The sequence below is a fragment of the Myiozetetes cayanensis genome, unplaced genomic scaffold, assembly GCF_022539395.1.
Source record: "Myiozetetes cayanensis isolate MyiCay16 unplaced genomic scaffold, myiCay2020 scf28, whole genome shotgun sequence".
NCBI classification, from domain to species: Eukaryota; Metazoa; Chordata; class Aves; order Passeriformes; family Tyrannidae; genus Myiozetetes; species Myiozetetes cayanensis.
Window position 1 is genome coordinate 6,449,089 of NW_026087499.1, and position 17,675 is coordinate 6,466,763.

General features: G+C 51.6%; 1 protein-coding gene across 1 annotated transcript; it reads left to right on the top strand.

Moving 5' to 3' along the window:
• The first annotated feature begins 3,773 nt into the window (after nucleotides 1–3,773).
• ALDH4A1 (aldehyde dehydrogenase 4 family member A1) lies at nucleotides 3,774–16,943 on the top strand. The gene is made up of 18 exons (XM_050322737.1): nucleotides 3,774–3,810; nucleotides 4,496–4,500; nucleotides 4,894–5,070; nucleotides 5,689–5,927; nucleotides 6,902–6,995; nucleotides 7,272–7,364; nucleotides 7,473–7,520; nucleotides 7,807–7,962; nucleotides 8,323–8,472; nucleotides 8,565–8,639; nucleotides 11,023–11,210; nucleotides 11,958–12,031; nucleotides 12,492–12,688; nucleotides 13,064–13,111; nucleotides 13,456–13,608; nucleotides 13,811–13,932; nucleotides 14,621–14,739; nucleotides 15,299–16,943. Exons 1-18 carry the CDS (start codon nucleotides 3,774–3,776, stop codon nucleotides 15,409–15,411), a joined length of 2,088 nt encoding a protein of 695 aa, XP_050178694.1. The 3' UTR covers nucleotides 15,412–16,943.
• The last annotated feature ends 732 nt before the right edge of the window (nucleotides 16,944–17,675 follow it).

Genomic DNA, 17,675 nt, shown 5'->3' on the forward strand with positions numbered 1-17,675 from the left:
TTTGCACACTTAGTTGTCTGTAGAGCTTCTTTTGAGGTGGAATGTCATATTACAATGCCTTTGTTTCCAATGATTGGATTAGGAGGGGAATCAGCCCTTCGGTTCCATGTTGGTTTGTGTCTTTTTTCAGGGTTTTTTTGTTTGGTGTTTGCAGATCTTCCATTGCTGACAGGGAGATAACTCCATTTTATGCTGCTTTCATGATGTTTAGGGTGGGATAGTTGGAGCACCAGGATAAACTGACATAGATGGAGGCTGGAAACACGAGACTGGGAGAGTTCCAGAGCACTGTTCTTCGGGAAAGCTGAACATTGGGAAACACTGTAATCCTTTTTAGGGCGTAGTCAACTGAATCCCAAACTGCTGCTGCCCTAGAATTGGGGAGGAACAGCCATGTGCTTTCTCTGTGAGAAAGTGGGAAGACCTTGGCTTTGTCTCTGTATTTTTACCCAGGAGAAGCAGCATCGAAAGTCGGATCCCTTGGTGGTAGTGGAGGAAACTCTGGCATCATTAATCTGTTCGTGGTTATAATGGGAATTGTAGCACCTCAGCCAGGTAAAAACAGGGTATAAACCTCAGCCAATAATTTTTTGTTTGTTTTTAGACCAAGATTGAAAGAGTAGTTAATACTGCCTAAAGCTAACTCTGGACTTAACTAGCAGTTGTAAGACTTGGAGTAAATACCAAATGTATTTGTTCTTCCTACCAGGAAGCTGAGAAACTGCTGTGTAGGAGCAGTGCTAGGACTGGGCAGGGAAAATCTTGATTTAAGCACCCTCTCAGTGTTGTGGAAAGGTAAACTGGCCAATCTTTGTAGCTTCCTGAGTATTGTTTCCAAGCCTCTCTGGTGTATTGATCTGGGATCGGTGGAGTTGCATTGTAAGCAAACAGCTAGTATAGATCAATGTTGTTTAATTCCATTAAGAGCACAAGTGTCTTGGAAAATGGCTCATTCCTGGGCAGAAATTGCTCTGTCTTGTGTGGCCATGGAGGGGGGCAGCATCTCAGAGGGTTTCTGTTGCACTGGAGCTGTGGATACAGGAATGTGTTCTCCTTTGAGTTTCTGTTGCTGCCTGGAGTTCATCGCCCTCACATCCATCTCCTGCTTGGACCTGGTGGTGCTTTTAGGCCACGTGGATCTAAATGGGCTCCCTGTGTTTTTCAGAGTGGGGAGGAGGACTGGGATGATCCATCTGGATCCATAATGTGGAGGGCACCATCCACAGTTGATGGCTTCTGTCCATGAAAATAGATCCAAGGATACTCTTGTGGTGTCCTTACTGGTGGAAATACTCAGTGCAGTCACTTATAAAGCAGTTAGCAACTCCTTGGATCCTGTGGTGGGGGTGAGGGGCTTTCCAAAGCCTGTTTCATCCTGTAAATGTAGATAACTTTTCTCTGGAAGAGAAACCTTTATTCCAAAGTGCTCATTCCTGTTATTTCTTAGGTGGCCAAAGTGGTAAATGTCACGTTCGTAGGGCTGAGAGCTGGGGGGTGGGTGGGGGCTAGAGAGGGAGTGTTTTTTGAGGGGGCTGGGACTGCATGTTGTAAATCAGTAATTTTAAGGTTTTCAAGCCTGTTTGAACTTCAGCTGCTACTGAGGAGTTTCTCCTGAGGCTGAGGAGCGGTCTGCCAAAGCTGGATGTCTGTGATGTTTTAGTGACTGTGGGGGAGGCTTTGCTCAGCTGGCCTTGCACAGGGAATCATCCTCCCTGGAGGCTGCCTTTGGCTCCCCTCAGTTAGGGAAATTAGGGAATGCTCCTTGGCACTGGAGGAATCCAGCACTTGTAACGGGGCCGTCGGGCTTCCCTGCTGCTCTGGGGTGGGGCTGTTATTTAAAACTCAGTGTCCTCACAGGGAGAAGGCTGGGTGCTCCCAAAAGGAGGAGCTGGTGTGTTGAGGGTCAGGAAAATGGGAATATCCTCAGTTGGACAGTGGGGAAGCAGGAATTCAGGTGTAACCTGCAGTTGCCCACAGCCCCAGTGCTGAGGAGCACCTGCAGCAGGGTCGGGGTGAGGGGGGTGGGGCTGTAGCAGAGGGTTTAGGAATCATGTGTATGATGGTGATGTGTAGGACAGTAGATTCCCATGGTTGGTGGTGTCTGTTTCTTATATCCATTATGTAATCCATTTTTAAAGAAGAAAAGGTGTTTTCGTACTCGGGATTGGGGGTTTATTTTCATTTAGGCTGGATCAGCCACTTGGGAGTTACAGGGGTTGATCCTTGATAGTTTAACTGGGAGGTCACTGGTTTGGTGTCCAGCTGGTCCTGCTCTGTGTGTGTATCACCACTCTAAAAACCAGATCAAAAGCTTGCCAGAAAAAAAACCAATTAATTGTGAAAATGCTGGAAATGATTTTGATGACCTCTTTCTTTTTCCTTTGTAAAGCTGTAAATACTTTATTTTTGTTTTCTATTCTTAATATGGTGTCATATTGACACTTTTTTAGACTTACAATCAGAAAATCCTCCTCATTGTTTCTCATTTTTTAAAAGGGGATTTCAAGGAAGCAAATTTTTTTGCTCATTAGCAGTGTAATAATAGATCAAATTCCTAAAATGGGTTTGTACAAAAATGTTTTCGGTAAACACATGGCAGTTTGTGGATGCATGTTGTTCAAAAATGTCCAAAGAATAATGTGATACAAATGTTTTAAAGAATAATGTGGCACAAACATTTTTTTTCAAAGACTTAGTGATGCTCATAGTAGTTCACACAATGAAAATAACAAAATTATTTAAAAAAAAAATATGTATTGGGAGGGAATGTAATGAAACTCACCTAAGCTAAATGTGTAATCTATTTATAAAAACACAGTATATATTCTATTTTTATTAGAGGTTTTTAAAGTGCAAACAGAATTCTGTTAGCAAATGCCATTATTCCCTTGTGAAGTCTCTTCTGCTCTGATGGGACTCCCAAATTCCCCAAGCATGGAAACAATGGGAACTGTGGAGCACTCACCTGTCGCTTCTTTGGGGGGGGAAAACAGCAGTTTAACAGCCTTTCTGCCACTGTAGAATTATTGCTGTTTCCCTGTGATTTTATTCCCTTCCCCTGGTTGTGAAGATCCTGCTGGAAAGAGTCAGGGCCTCCATTTGGCCCCTAAATCCCAGGACAAAAGTCAGCTGCAACCTGGGTTTGTGTTCTGCCAGGCTGGAAAACAAATTATATTTAACTGTTCCTGTGTAAATTGGGATTAACTCAATGAAACAAAATAGTAGATCTGAATCGTGCCTGAATATGGATCTAAAGCTGCTTCTAAAATGAGATTATATTAATTTTTATTTCCATAATCCTTCCTGCCAGCAGAAACACAAGTTGGCTGGTGGATCCAGGCTTGGCTGAGGAAGAGCCACGGCAGTCGGTGGGTGCTCCCAGAGCCACTCCCTGGTGTTTCCCTTGGCTCTGGGAAAACGGGGAAGGATGTTTGTGTTGGAAGAACTGCAGCACTGGGAAGTCTCTGTTCCATGTTTGAGAGTGCTTCATTTTAGAGCTGAATGTTTGAGGAGTGATTTACCCCAAATTAAGACATCTTAGTGCTTCCATGGTGTAGGAACACCCTGGAGAGGATTTTCCACTGTTTTGCTTTAGGATTTCTGGATTTTTATTCTTTTGCACTGGTCCAGGATTGGTTGCAGGGGAACACACAGGTTTTAAAACTCCTTGCCTTCAGTGTTGTCACCCAAATGCTTGATTTTAAGCCTTTAATGGAATGTAACTTGTGTCAGTTGGAGTTTAAATGAGAAACAAAATTGCCAAGTGAGGCAACATGTGGTATCCTGGTATTAACAGAGCTGGGATTAGAGGTGAGCTGGAAGCACTACCTGCCACATTCCTCGTGGGAATGAAGTCCCAGCCCCTCTCCCCTGGAGAGGAAACACTGAGGGCTTGAACAAGCCTTTGGCAGAGTAGTGAAGAAACGCTTGATTCTTTCTTTTTGTCTGTTTTTGTGTGTAGTTCAGTGTCTTCAGACCCTTCTGCATTTGCAGGAGCTTTTCAGAGCTTCTCTTTTGAAGAAGCAACAAATTGTGTTTAAAAAGTGGATATTTGATTGTAGAAATCACAATTCCCTCCTAATTTGAGGCACTCCAACAGTGAAGCACTTCTGAAAGTGGTGCTTGTGGGTCTGGCTACCTCCATTTTTGGGGTAAATAATGATGTTAATGCTTAAAACCCCCCCTGGAGTGGCTTCAAACCTGAGTCATTCCTGTGGCAGAACACCCAGGACCACATTGCCACAAACCCAGTGGGGCTGCCCAGGCTGCTGACCCCCAAAATCCTAAATTTCTGTGTCATCATCCTGGTCACTAAACACACTTCTTGTGGTTTCACCAAAAGACACACAATTCAGTCCTTAAAACACCTTACTGTGAGTAAAGTGTACGTAGCTACGTTCTGCCAAAAATGATTATTTATTATTTATCGTGCTGGAGTGGAGGGTATTGATGACTCTTCCCTCGTGCTGTGTCACTTCTCGTCCGTTCCTCTTAGGTCTCGTAAGGATTTCTTTTATACCCATGACAACAGACTACTGATCCGTGTGGAAATGCCCCTGGATACCGTCCACTTGTAAATATTGTGCTTTATATTCTGTATATTAGCTAATTTTAAAGAAAAAAAGACTGGACTGGTGATGCTATTTGAGCCCTGGTGGGGGAAGGCCAAAGGAGGAACCAGCTCCCACACTCTGGAGTCGGGATGTGGCTGGAAGGCTGCGCTGGGAAGACCAAATGGTACAAGACAAACCTGCTGCCAATGGATTTGGGACCTTTAAACGCTTCAAAAATCAAATCCACGTCATCAGGAGCCCCGAAAACACCCACAGGGAGAGCCAGGACCGTTCGCCCTCCTCTGAGTTCGGCGGATTTGCTCCATTTTTCCTCTTTTAGTGCCAAAACCAACCCCACGAGCCCTCCCGGCTCTGCTGGCCGGCTCTCCACACGCTGCTCCAGATCTCCATCCCAGCTCCATCCCTCCGTCCTGGTTCATCTCTCAGTGCCAGACCCCCCACGGGCTCCTCTGTGCGAAGGCGGGGTGGGAACTTGTCGATGAAACGGGTCCCAGTTGTTCTCTGGTGACGAGGAAAACACAAAAACCTATAAAATAAACACCAAACTCCTGGTTAATGGCTCTGTGTGTTAATTCTTGGGGTGGAGAACGCCCTGAAAGTGAAAGTATTTGTGTCTGAGGAGAAAGGGATCGTCCTCTCTCCTTGAAACCCCCCAGCCCAGATGATCTGGGGTCTTAAAACAGCCCAAACTCCCCTCAAAATTGGGTTCTTTCAGCTTAAAACATGCCTCTCCTTGGAAATAAAAATACCCTCTGCACACCTCAGCCTCCTTCAGGTCCCATGCACAACGCAGGCCCCCTGGGTTAAAATTCCCCTTGAATTAAAATCTCCTTTTTGGGGTTAAAATCCTCCCCTTTTAGAAAATTTTCATTCCCAAAGGGGCTTTAAGTTGCTTCTCTCTTCTCCCCACTCTCGAAACCGGGACCCGCCGAGCCCCGCGCCCGGGCACAGGCTCTCCTTCGCCTCGAGGTGCTTTTCGTTGTTGTTTTTCTTTCATTAATTTCTCTTTTTTTAATCATTTTTGGCCCCTTCCCACGCCCCGCCCCCTCCCACGTGCTGCCGCGCCACCGCCCCCCGGGCCGGGCGCAACCACCGCCGCGCGGGGGGGTTACAGGCGGGGGAACACCCCATTCCCGCCCCACGCGGGGGGCACCGCCGGCAGCCTCACTCACAGCCGGGGGCGGATGTGGGACCGCTCTGCCAGAACCCCTTTACCCGCCCCTTTCCGAATTCATTATGCAATGAATGGTTTTGTCCCCACCCCGCCGCCCCCCCGCGCAGGTTGGTGGCGGCCAGCGGGCAGCGCGGCGGGGCCGGGATGTGGCGGGGGCTGCGGGCGCTGCGGGGCTGCGGGTGAGTGCGGGGTCCCGGAGCCTTCCACCTCCCGTTCCCACCTTCCGATCCCCCTCCCGGGAAAAGCCCCGGCCCCCACAGCCCTCTCGAGTCCCCTTCTGGCGCTGTCCCCACGCGCGGCGCGGTGGGAGCCCCGCGGGGTGCGGGCTCAGGGTCCCCTCGGGCTGTTCTACCGGCCCCGCTCCGGCCGGGAATCATCCCCTGCCAACCGCAGGCGCTCCCACCCACCGGTTCCCCTTGTTTTCCACCTGTTTTCCTCTATTTTCCTATTCTCCCCGCCATGTTCTCCCCCTTTTCACCCGTTTTCCTCAGTTTACCTCTTGTTTTTCCTTTTTCCCCGTTTTCATCCGCTTTCCTCTTGTTTTCCCTCTTTCCCTCCCATTTTCCTCCCTTGCCCTCCTGGTTTCCCCCCTAGTTTTTTTTTTTCCCTCTTGTTTTCTCTTTTTCTCCTGATTTCCCTTCTTTTCCCTAGTTTGCCTCCCTTTCTCCTCTTGTTTTCCCCCCTCATTTCCCTTCACGCTCTCTGCCTTTTTCCCCTTCTCCCTCTTTTTTTGAGCATTATCGCTGAGCTGGGCAACTTAACGCCCGGTGGGGTTGGGAAGCTGCCAAGGTCCAGCTCTGCTCGGGGTGGGTTCAGAGGTGCCAGGCCGGCTTTTGGCCCCTGGACTTTGCCGGGAGCTGGGGGAGCATCGGAATGTTGGAGCAAGCCAGATCGATTCGGAGCTCACCCTGCACCTCGTGCCTTAGAAATGCCTTTTCCAGCCGTTTTTCCATAGCGAGGAGAAAGGACGTGTGGCTGGGGTCGATGTCCGGGCTCAGTTCCCGGCTCTGGCATCATCATCCCACGGGTGGAATGGAGCACAGGCGGGATGCCACGGGACTGGTGTGGCCGGGGAGATCGGGATTAAGGTGTTACTGGGCTGTTGGGAAGCAAATCCAGCAGGGATCTGGAGGGATTCCTGCATCTCCCCCAGGCGGAGATGTCAGCACCACTCGGCCATCCAGGTGACCAACGAGCCGATCCTCGAGTTTAAACCTGGCAGCCCCGAGCGAGCAGCACTCCAAAAGGTACCACTGCCAGGATTTTGGGGGGCTGGAAGTGCCTGTGTTGTGCTGCTCCAGGGTCTTCCTGGGGTGGGGAAGCCCCGTCCTGCCTGGCTCCTGCTCATTCCCTTTGGAGACGGTTGTGACTCCTGTCTCCAGCCCGTGGACACCCCACACCCAGGGGACCAAAGGAAGCCTGTTCCCAGGTTCCCTTTGCTTGTGGGCTGATGGGGAGGACGGGTGGAGAGGGAAGACAGCTGGATGCTGCTCCCACCACTTTGCTCTCCTCCTTTTGCTCAGGCCCTCGCTGACCTGAAGGGCAAGACCGAGGACATCCCGTGTGTGATCGGGGGGGAGGAGGTTTGGACGCCGACCGTGCGGTACCAGCTCTCGGTGAGTCCGGGGGGATTCTGATTTACCGGGGGAGAGCAGGGCAGGGGGAGCACCTGGAAGGAGGAGCTGTGGGACTGGTTCCTATGGAGGCTTTTCTTCTCTTTTCAGCCCTTTAACCATGCGCACAAGGTGGCCAAGTTCTGCTACGCCAGCAAGGTGAGCACATCTCACTGTCCTCCCTTTCCTGGGGGGAAGCAGCAGCATTTTGTCTGTGTGGGATACAAATCACTGCTCATTTTGTGAGCTCGGAGGCTCCAGGGGCAGCTGTTGGTTTTCCAAGTCCCAGGGATCTGGAACAAGGCCATACCAGGAGCTGCAGATTTGGGGTTGTGATGGGACAGTGGCTGCTGGGGTTTGTGCCTGGGGGTGAGTGACCGCTCGCTTTCTCCTCTGCCCTGATGGTGTGTTCCTCCTTGTTTACCTTTCCCGTTTTCTTCTGCAGGAGCTCATTAACAAAGCCATTAATGCTGCCTTGGCAGTGAGGAAGGAATGGGACCTGAAACCTGTCCAGGATCGAGCCCAGATCTTCCTGAAGGCAGCTGACATGCTGAGCGGTCCCAGACGAGCAGAAGTGCTGGCCAAAACCATGATTGGGCAGGTATGGGGGATACAGGAGGGACCTGGTGGATAGCTGGGGTGAACAGGAGGGAATCTGGGGAGCTGGGAACTAGGCAAGTAGGGCAGGCAGAGCTGAAAAGGTATTTTTTGGCTGTGGGAACAGCTGTGAGGGGGTGCAGAGTGATCCTTGCTCTGCTGAGAAAGGAGGAGGGGAAGCTGGGAGCCAGGCATCCTGGGAACATGGAGCTTGGGAGGGCTTGCAGGAGGCCACATGTCTGGGAGCTGAGCACGACTCCTGTGTGAGAGGCATCCCCCAGAGCTCACCTGGCCGTGCTGTGCCGCACTGCTGCTGCATCCCCTCCCCCTCAGTGCCTTCATTGTCTGGGACCTCTCCTGGCAGGGCAAGACCGTGATCCAGGCGGAAATCGATGCTGCTGCGGAGCTCATCGACTTCTTCCGCTTCAACGCCAAGTACGCGCTGGAGCTGGAGCAGAGCCAGCCCCTGAGCGTGGACGTGAGCACCAACAGCATGGTGTACCGGGGGCTGGAGGTGAGGGAAGGCTCCCACCTGCTGCAGTTCCCCTTTTTGTCCCAAACTGTGGTGTGGTGGCTCCCATTGGTTCCTGTCCTGTCCTCCCGCAGGGTTTCGTGGCTGCCGTGTCTCCCTTCAACTTCACAGCCATCGGGGGCAACCTGGCAGGAGCTCCAGCACTGATGGTGAGCATGGTGGGGGGGTCTGGGGACAGCCAGGGAGGGAGAGGATGGTCTGGAGAAAGGCTGGGAGAGGGATCTGGTCTCTCAGGCTGTGGTTTGCCTGGTCGGGGATCTGCAAGGAGTAAATTTAAGCCTCCCCGTGTCAGTAGGACACACATGGGGTCCTGCTCTGAATTCCCCTTGAATTCAATCAGCAATTAGACTCAGACGTCTTTAATTATGATAGTCATACCAGTGGCCCCATTTTCACTGGACAGGTGTGATGGAGTAAGTGTTGGAAAGGCAAGAACTGCCCAAACATGCTCTCCCAGGGGTTTTATTTTTAAGCAAAGTGTGTTTTCACTCCCAACCTGCATTTTAGATCCAGAGAAGGGAAGAAATATGAACAGAGGGTTTGTTTTCTTGCATGATGCTTGTCTTGTGAAAGGGCCTTTGGGGTGCTGTCAGGACAGGAAAGTGTAACCAGTTTGTAACTGCCCAGATTCCTCTTGGATGATGCTTTTCAGGTGTGATGGGGTGGAGGTAGGAGAGGGCAGGTCGTGGCCCTGGCATTTAGCACTGAACTGGGAGACAGGAGATCTCCATGGGCATGAAAGATAGTCCAAAAAGTCAAAGTATTGGTAAAAATCATTTCTATAGGTGTCCCACCGTGTGGAGCTCAGGAATACCTGCATTTGCAGGGTGGATTTTGGGGAGAGACTGTAATAACCTGGTGAACTTGGGACAGGACTCATTAATGTAATATTGCACTGAAAAAAACCCCAAACCACAAATTATCCTAAGCTCTTTATTAATTAGGTTTGGGTTTCCTCCTGGCCCCAAAGACAGGCCCTCCAGCAACAGTTGGAGGTGGGAGAGACCGGAGAACACCAAGCTTTTAATTTGCAAATGTCACATTTAAACCCATATTTGAGGTGAAGCATTTGAACCTGTTGCTTTTGTAGGGGAGGGATAGGGAGAACAAGGAAGAGGGTGAAGCTAGCACAGCTGGGATGTTTTTTGGAGGAGGGAGGTCATTTCTCCCATCCCAGGATTCCATGGAGGTCTTTGACATTGGGAAATGTGGTGTTAAGCTCATCCCAGAGCAGATGAGCTGTGCTGGGATGGGGTGAGCCTGTGCTGGCAGGTCTGATTGAAGGTCTGCATCCTGCAGTGCATCCAGCACTCCCTCCTCGAGTGTGACAATGAATTCCCACGGGGATGCAGCAGGTGATGAAATCCCTCTGCTCTCCCTGGGCCAGGAGCAGAAGGGAGCAGAGCATCAGCAGGTGACTTGAAAAGCTCAGCGGCAGGTGGTACCTGGAATTAAATTTAGGAGAAAATGGTATTTAATAGGGGGATATTAATTAGAGCTCCAGTGTTTCAGCCACCACAGTGCTCTTCCCAGGGGATTAAACATTGCTCTTGCTTAAATAGCTGGAGAGATCAATGCAGTTAATGCCGTTGCAGCGTCGGGAACGGGATTTCCTCGGGATCGGAACAGCCACTGCACCGCCCTGGAATCCGGGCTGCTGGGACTGTCTCTGTCATGGCGTGGGGTAGATTTCCCAGTTGCCTGGAGAGTTTTACTGGGTGTGGTTTAGTTTGCTCACTGTTTGGAGTGGAAGGATTAGAGAGGCCCAGGAAGGAGCAGTGCCCAGGAAGGAGCAGTGCCCAGGAAGGAGCAGTGCCCAGGAAGGAACTGTGCCCAGGAAGGAACAGTGCCCAGGAATGAGCAAGTGCCCAGGAGGGAGCTGTGCCTGCATGACCAGTCCCTGGCAGGAGCCTGGCCAAGACAAAGTCTAAAAATCCTCCTGCTGCCCCCCCCGGCGCTGTGACCCCATGCAGGGGTGCCCAGCAGCGTGACAGGGACACAGGGCGGTCTCTGGCCCCCGTGCCTGTGCGTGGAGCCGGAGGGAGGATGCTGGGGCCGAGCCAAAGGGGTGGGGTGTCCCCACCTGTGTTTTCCAGCCTGTTGTGCTGTTCTGTTGTGCACATTTAGTTCTAGCCCAAGGTCTGGTTTCACTGCTCTGCCTGGCACAAACACCTGCTGGGTCGTACCCAAAGCTGGTGGCAGCGCTGGTGACATCATAGCACATTTCTTGGCAGCACTGTCCCTTTTCATGAGACATAAACCAGGTCTGCCTTTCCAGCTCCTCTTAGGGAAGGCAAAACTCATCCCTGGGCAGGGAGGGCGTGGAAGGCTGGCACAGTGACCCAGGGGCACAAGGGGGAGTTTGTGCCTTCAGCTGACGAGGGTGGTCACAGTCCTTTCCAAAACCAGGGATATGGTAGAGGTGGTTGTGAATGACCCAAAGGTGCCACCGCTCTGGTCTCACCTGCTGCGGGACAGGCACGTTCCGTGGAATTCAAGCATTTCTCAGGGCTGTTGTTATCCCCTCCCCAGGGAAACGTGGTGCTGTGGAAGCCCAGTGACACTGCCCTGCTGTCCAGCTACGCTGTGTACAAGATCCTGCTGGAGGCCGGGCTGCCCCCCAACGTGGTGCAGTTTGTGCCGGCGGACGGGCCCGTGTTTGGGGACACTGTCACCAGCTCCGAGCACTTCTGTGGGCTCAACTTCACCGGGAGTGTGCCGTAGGTTGGGAAGGGGGGTGGCAGGGGCAGAGTGGCTGGGTGCTCCTTTGCCGGTCCTTTGAACACATAGTCCAAGTTTGAGTAGGGCAGCAGACATAACTCTCCATTATTACACCCTGGATTAAAATAGGGTTTCAAACGGCTGAAAAAAGTGTCTAAACCAGGTTTTCTTGTCACCCAAGGCACAGGAATAGCCAGACTTGGTGCTGTTACTTGGTGCTGCTTGGGGGGGATTTGCACCCTGGGGGTCTGGCTGAGTGTCATGGGGTGTCAGTGCTGCTGACTTAGTGATGCTGAGGGCCCTGGCAGTCTCCACGGGCTGTTAAATCCAGGGATCCCGCTCCTCCAGCAAGGACATGCTCAGATGAGCATGGGGCTGGAAAGGTGGGAAGCTCATAAATTAGTATTAGTGGCTGTGCCTCCTGATGGGAGGTCATTTGCATTTTTATTGTTTTCCAGCCAAGGGGTTTGTCACAGTAAGGACCAAAAAGAAGGGGGGAAAGGGGAGGAAAAGCAGCTTCTACCAGATGCTTTTTCCTGTGACACTGCAGCAGTTTATTTTTAAAACTATGGGGTTGTTGTGTAGAGCCTTTGCTTTGGTATTTACAGTCTCATTCCCAACATCTCCTCTTCTTCTTGCAGGGCATCCCTTCTTTTGTGGGTGGCCCTTCAGCAGGGCCTTTTCCAAGTGCCACCGCTGTGTGCAAAGGCAAGAGTGCACTAAGCAGCTCCTCCTTCCTCTTCCAGGACTTTCAAGCGGCTCTGGAAGCAGGTGTCCGAAAACCTGGATCGCTACCGCAATTTCCCACGCCTGGCTGGAGGTAACTGCCAGTTCTTCCACCTTTCTAGAGGAGGCCATGCAGGGCTGGGGAGGGTCCAGTTCCTCCTCTACTTGGGGAGAAACTAAAGTGAGGGTCAGGATTGCTCTCCTTGGGAGCAGAGGACACAGTAAATTTCTGGATATTTAGAGGAGTTATGGCACCTGCAAAGGATGGGCTTTAGTGATGTGGAGCTGGCGCTTGGGTGGGAGGCGGTGCTGCTCTGGGGCTGCACAGCCTCCATGCAAAGTTTGGGAACTCGGGTTGGGGCTTTTTCCAAGAGTTTTCCAAGCCTGTTCCAGCTCCACGAGCTCTGGGTTGTGCTCTGCGGATCGCGGCACTCCCTGCTCCCTGAGGAGCTGTGGACCAGCCAGGGTGACCACAAGAGTCCTGGTGCCTTTTGGAGCTGGCACACCCCTGACAACTCCCCCCTGGCCCCTTTCCCTCCCTTCCCCATGCCCAGAGTGCGGCGGGAAGAACTTCCACGTGGTGCACAGCTCTGCCGACGTGGGCAGCGTGGTGAACGGCACCCTGCGCTCGGCCTTCGAGTACGGTGGCCAGAAGTGCTCGGCCTGCTCCCGCCTCTACGCCCCGGACTCGCTGTGGCCCCAGATCAAAGAGAAGCTGCTGGAGGAGCACGGGAAGATCAAAGTGGGAGATGTGAGCGGAGCTGCCGGGAAGCTGAAGGGCTTTGCGGCTCAGCGGGTGGTTGATGGGATTAGAGACTGCGGTAACTGGCTACTAATTCCTATTGAACCGAGCTTTTTATCCACTGGTTCTCCCCACCACAGCCCCTCCGTGCCCCCCTTCATCTTTTTTTTTTTTTAGTGATTAGAAATTAACTTGTAGCCAGAGTCTGCAGGAAGGATTGTGTAAGTGGTGAGTCCTGCAGACTAATTGAAAAGGGGAGCTTGAGCAGAGGTGTGTTTGGAGCGGAGGGAAGAGTTATTTGGGGAATTTCAGCTCCTTCTCATTTAGGAGTTAACTATTTGGCACAGCGGGTGTTTGCATCACCTCCTTTCTGCCTTCCCACAGCCTGCCCAGGACTTTGGGACGTTCTTCTCTGCTGTGATTGATGACAAGGTGAGTTCTCTTCTCCTGGTGCAAGAAAGTATCACCACCCAGCTCTCAGAAGTGTGAGGTTAAAAGGTTTCTATTTACAGCAAAATAAGAACATCGGTAATAAGTTAGAGCTGATTATCAGCTGAGTGTTGCATATCTTAGTCACTGCTCCTCTTGAAAAGTGTTTTTTTTCTCTCAGAAATTATGCTGGATGTGAAGTTCAGAGCACTCAGAACTGTATTTCCATCTCCCACTCCTCCTGAGCTGGAAGAGCACTAAGAGCAGCATATCGCTGAAAGGATTTACCCAACCCTCCTTTCAGACCCCCAAACCCAGCCTCTTTTTTATTATTCCCTTTTCCCAAGTCCTTTGCACGGATCAAGAAGTGGCTGGAGCACGCCAAGAAGTCCTCCAACCTCACCATCCTGGCCGGGGGTGGCTGCGACGACAGCGTGGGGTACTTTGTGGAGCCGTGCATCGTGGAGAGCAAAGACCCCCAGGATCCCATCATGAAAGAGGTGAGAGCACCTTTGGGGAAGGGACAGGAAAGGGGCCCTTGGTGTCCATCCCAAAATCCCTGTGAGGTGTGTGACGAGCTACCCAGGGCTCTGGGTAAGTTGCTTCAGGGACGTTCCTCTTCCTCCCATTCGAGCTCGTGGGGTGGTGAAGCACCCGGTGCTTGTTGCCCCCACTGAGGGTGTTGTTTGTGGGGCTGCACAGGAGATTTTCGGGCCGATCCTCACGGTGTTCGTGTACCCCGAGAAGCGCTACAAGGAGGTGCTGGAGCTCATCGACACCACGACGCCGTACGGCCTCACGGGGGCGCTCTTCGCCCAGGAGAAGTGAGTCCCCAAATTCCCCAAATTCCCAAATCCCGCTGCCTTCTCCCTTCTGGGGTGAGCCACGGATCTTCCCTCTCTCCAGAGGAGGAAAGCAAGCATTTCCCACGAGGCTTGTGCTGCTGTTAGCCCTCCTGCCGCTGAGGAGGGAAGGGGACAGCTTTAAAGTGGTTTTTCATCCCAAAATGCCTTTTTTCAGTAAGAAACTATGTAAAGGAACATTTGGAGTGTATGGGAGGGTGCACCCACAGCTCCCCTCAAGCTGGAGGAGGGCTAAGAGCAGTGTAACCTCAAAGAGAGACCATCCATAAGTTATCATAAAATCATGGAATGGTTTGCAGGGACACCTTCCACTAGCCCAGGTTGCTCCAAGCCCCTTCCAACCTGGCCTTGGACACTTCCAGGGATCATGGGGCAGCCACAGCTTCTCTGGGTAGTGAGAGATAATTAATTACCTCCATTTTATCACTCTGAAACTTAAAAAGAGAAACACACTAAAGAATAGGGATAATTTCAGTGAGCTCCAAGTACCCAGGAGCTGTTTCAGTGTGTGTTAAACAACAAGCAGCCCTGGAAATGTGCAAAAAGGAACACAAAGATGCTTTTGACCCAATCTGAATGGCTCCAGGAGAGCAGAGTCCCCCACACAGGTGTCTGCTGTTGCTGTGACAGCCGTGTCTGTCCCTCCCAGGAGGATCATCGAGGAGTCCCGGAGCGTCCTGCGCAACGCCGCCGGCAACTTCTACATCAACGACAAGTCCACAGGGGCCGTGGTGGCTCAGCAGCCCTTTGGGGGCTCCCGAATCTCAGGTGAGACCCCAACTCCTGCCTGGAGATGCGGATTCCCAGCACGGCCCTGCTGAGCCGCATGTGCTGAGGCCTAAAACCGGCTCTGGAAAGAAACCCCCAGCACTCAGTCTGCGAGTTTTAGGGAGCAGATGTGATTATTGTGATGCCCAGTGCACGGGTATCCAATTTCTTCCAAAGCGTGCATGCAGAGTTACAAAAGCCTCTTGCTTTTATTAAGTTCCCTGATTATTCAAGGCATTACCTAATGCTGTTACACCCACTTCCAAAACCGTTCTTCCCTGAGTACCACCCTCGACACTCCTCTTGAATTTGAGTCACAGGTCCCAAAGATACCTTATCTTCACCTTCCTCATCTTCCTCCTTGGTCTTTGACACAGTACCTTGCCTTCTGGAACAGTTTCAAAGCCTTTAAATACTTGTATCGGGTGTTATGTCTCTCCCTCAGTACATTTTTACAGATAGAAAACTCTTCACCTCATTAAAATCCCTCGTTCGTTAAAATTCCTAACAAAGAACGTTAAACAGCATCTTAGGAATCTAAACTTGCCTTCCCAAACAGGCACCAATGACAAACCTGGGGGTCCCCACTACCTCCTGCGCTGGACGTCCCCCCAGGCCATCAAGGAGACGCACGTGCCCCTGCGGGACTGGCGCTACTCCTACATGCAGTGATGCCCCCGTGCCCCCAGCCCTGCCCCGCTGCTGCTGAGCCTCAAACACGGCAGCTTCGCAGCTGCAACCTCACAGAGCACTTCAACCTGCTGAGCTCTAACCTGACCAGCTTAGGGTTTCTTTTTAAAGGAAAGGAATTAGCTGTTATTAAACTGTGGACTCCAAAGGCCTCATGGTTTTCTCAGTCGTGTGGGATGTGGTTTCGTGGGGAACGTGGCAGTGTTGGGTTGATGATCTTAAAGGTTTTTTCCAACCTAAGTGGTTGTATGTGAGCATGCTTAGTTAATTAATTAAGGGGTGGTTGCAGAGGCAGACCTGGACCCCCGTTCCCTTTTTCAGTTCCCTTTTCCTACCATTTTTTCCACCCCCAGCAGTCCAGCACAATTCCCTCTCAACTGGGCTGAGAGGGAATTAGAGCAGGAGATGAGAGGTTGGCCCTGGCCCTCTCACTTGTACAAAGCAACGTCCCCCACTTTGTCCCCAAGGCCTCCTTTACCCCCTCCAACAGGAATTCCTGGATATTAAGGTCTGCCTGTATCAGCCTTCCCAGGTGGTGTGGGAAGCCAGGCTTGTTTTAAACTCCAGATCAGTGTGGTGGGAGCCCCGAGTTGTGTTTTCCCCCCATTCCTCAAAATATTTGGGATGCAGGAAGGAAGCTTGGCAGCAGGCAGGTTGAGCCAGGAGAGGGCAGCTGTGGTGCTGCTTGGAAATGAGTTTAAGTGCCTTATTCCATCCCTCCAAAGCCCTCAGTCGGTACTACCTGCAGGAGACCTTTCAGGTGAGCTCAGGGTGGGCTCAGACTTGGGGCAGATGAGCAGCAACACCCCCCTTGGTCCCCTTATTTTATTACTGGCTGTCAAGGCCTGGGAACACTGTCTCCAGTGTTCCCATAAGTTGTTGGTTGCTTCCACTGCTCTGATCCATGAGTGTGCACAGGAAGGAAAGATCTCAGAGATGTTTCAGGAATGGGAATGTTCCTGCTCCAGTTGCTCAGGTGGATGCATCGTCCCCGACCACCCCCAGAAGGAATTTAAGTAGGAGCAGGAGGTGCTGGGACAGCAACAACAGGTCCAGGACCCCACTCCCATCCCGGGGAGCTGCTCTCTGACATGGCCCCATCTCTGAGGCTCTGCCAGCTGCTGAGTTCAGGAGTTAAATCAGAAGTTTAATTAGTTCTGACCTTTGTGGTCTCCGGTCACTCCATCAGCCAGGACTCAGCGATGGGACCTGCAACGTAAACAGGAAAAGGGATGTGAGACACGAGGCCTTGAGTCCTCCCAGGATCAGTTCTAATTTACAAATGTATTTGTTTCTAACACCTACAATTAATAACTGCTCACTTATCAGGATTTGCAGATAGAGTGGGTAACCCTGTTCAGGCTGTTGTAATAAGCATTAGGTATTGATCTCAGGATTGATATCGGGCCGTGCCTGGGCTGGGGCTCAGGGTGGAGGTCAGGGAGGAGTGGCAGTAATTCCTGTGGATCCTGGTTCAGCTAGAAAAATGTGCAATAAAAGAAAGTACAAGCCTCTTTGTGTTGTTGTTTTATGAATTATTTCTTCAGGTTGTTGCCAAATAAAGAGTGAAACCAAATGGGCACTTGGGACCTTTAAATAAACCAATCCACTATTGTAATTTCTGTTAAAACTGAGACATTCTAAGACTTGTGTGGGGAGAGAGAGGCAGAAACAATGAGTAAGTGCTTCATTCAGAATCCCAGAATGGCTTGGGTTGGAAGGGACCTTAATGCCCATCCCACCTCTGCCATGGCAGGGACACCTTCCACTGGCCCAGGTTGCTTCAAGCCCTGTCCAACCTGGGCTTGGACACTTCCAGGGCTGGGGCAGCCACAGCTGCTCTGGGCACCCTGTGCCAGGGCCTGCCCACCCTCACAAGGAAGAATTTCTTCCTAATATGCCATCTAACCCTGCCCTCTTTCAGTTTAAAGCTATTCCCCCTTGTCCTCATCCAGGATACTCCAGAGCATTCTGGTGCTGCTCACTGGGAGGGCACACAGGAGCCCACTCACCTCTAAAAATCCCCAGTTCCACAGCAGGGAGGAAAACACCCCAATGTCACAGCAGTGGGGAAAGGACTGGACACCCTCTGACTGCAGGGATGGGCTCCAAACCCCCGGAGATCGTCCAGGTGGGACCACAGCATGTCCTGTCCAGCCAAGTCACCTGCTGGCCCCCAGCTTAGGATAAGCTCCCCCTTCAAAGCTCCTCCAAATGACATTCCCAAACCTTCCCAGCCTGTCCCA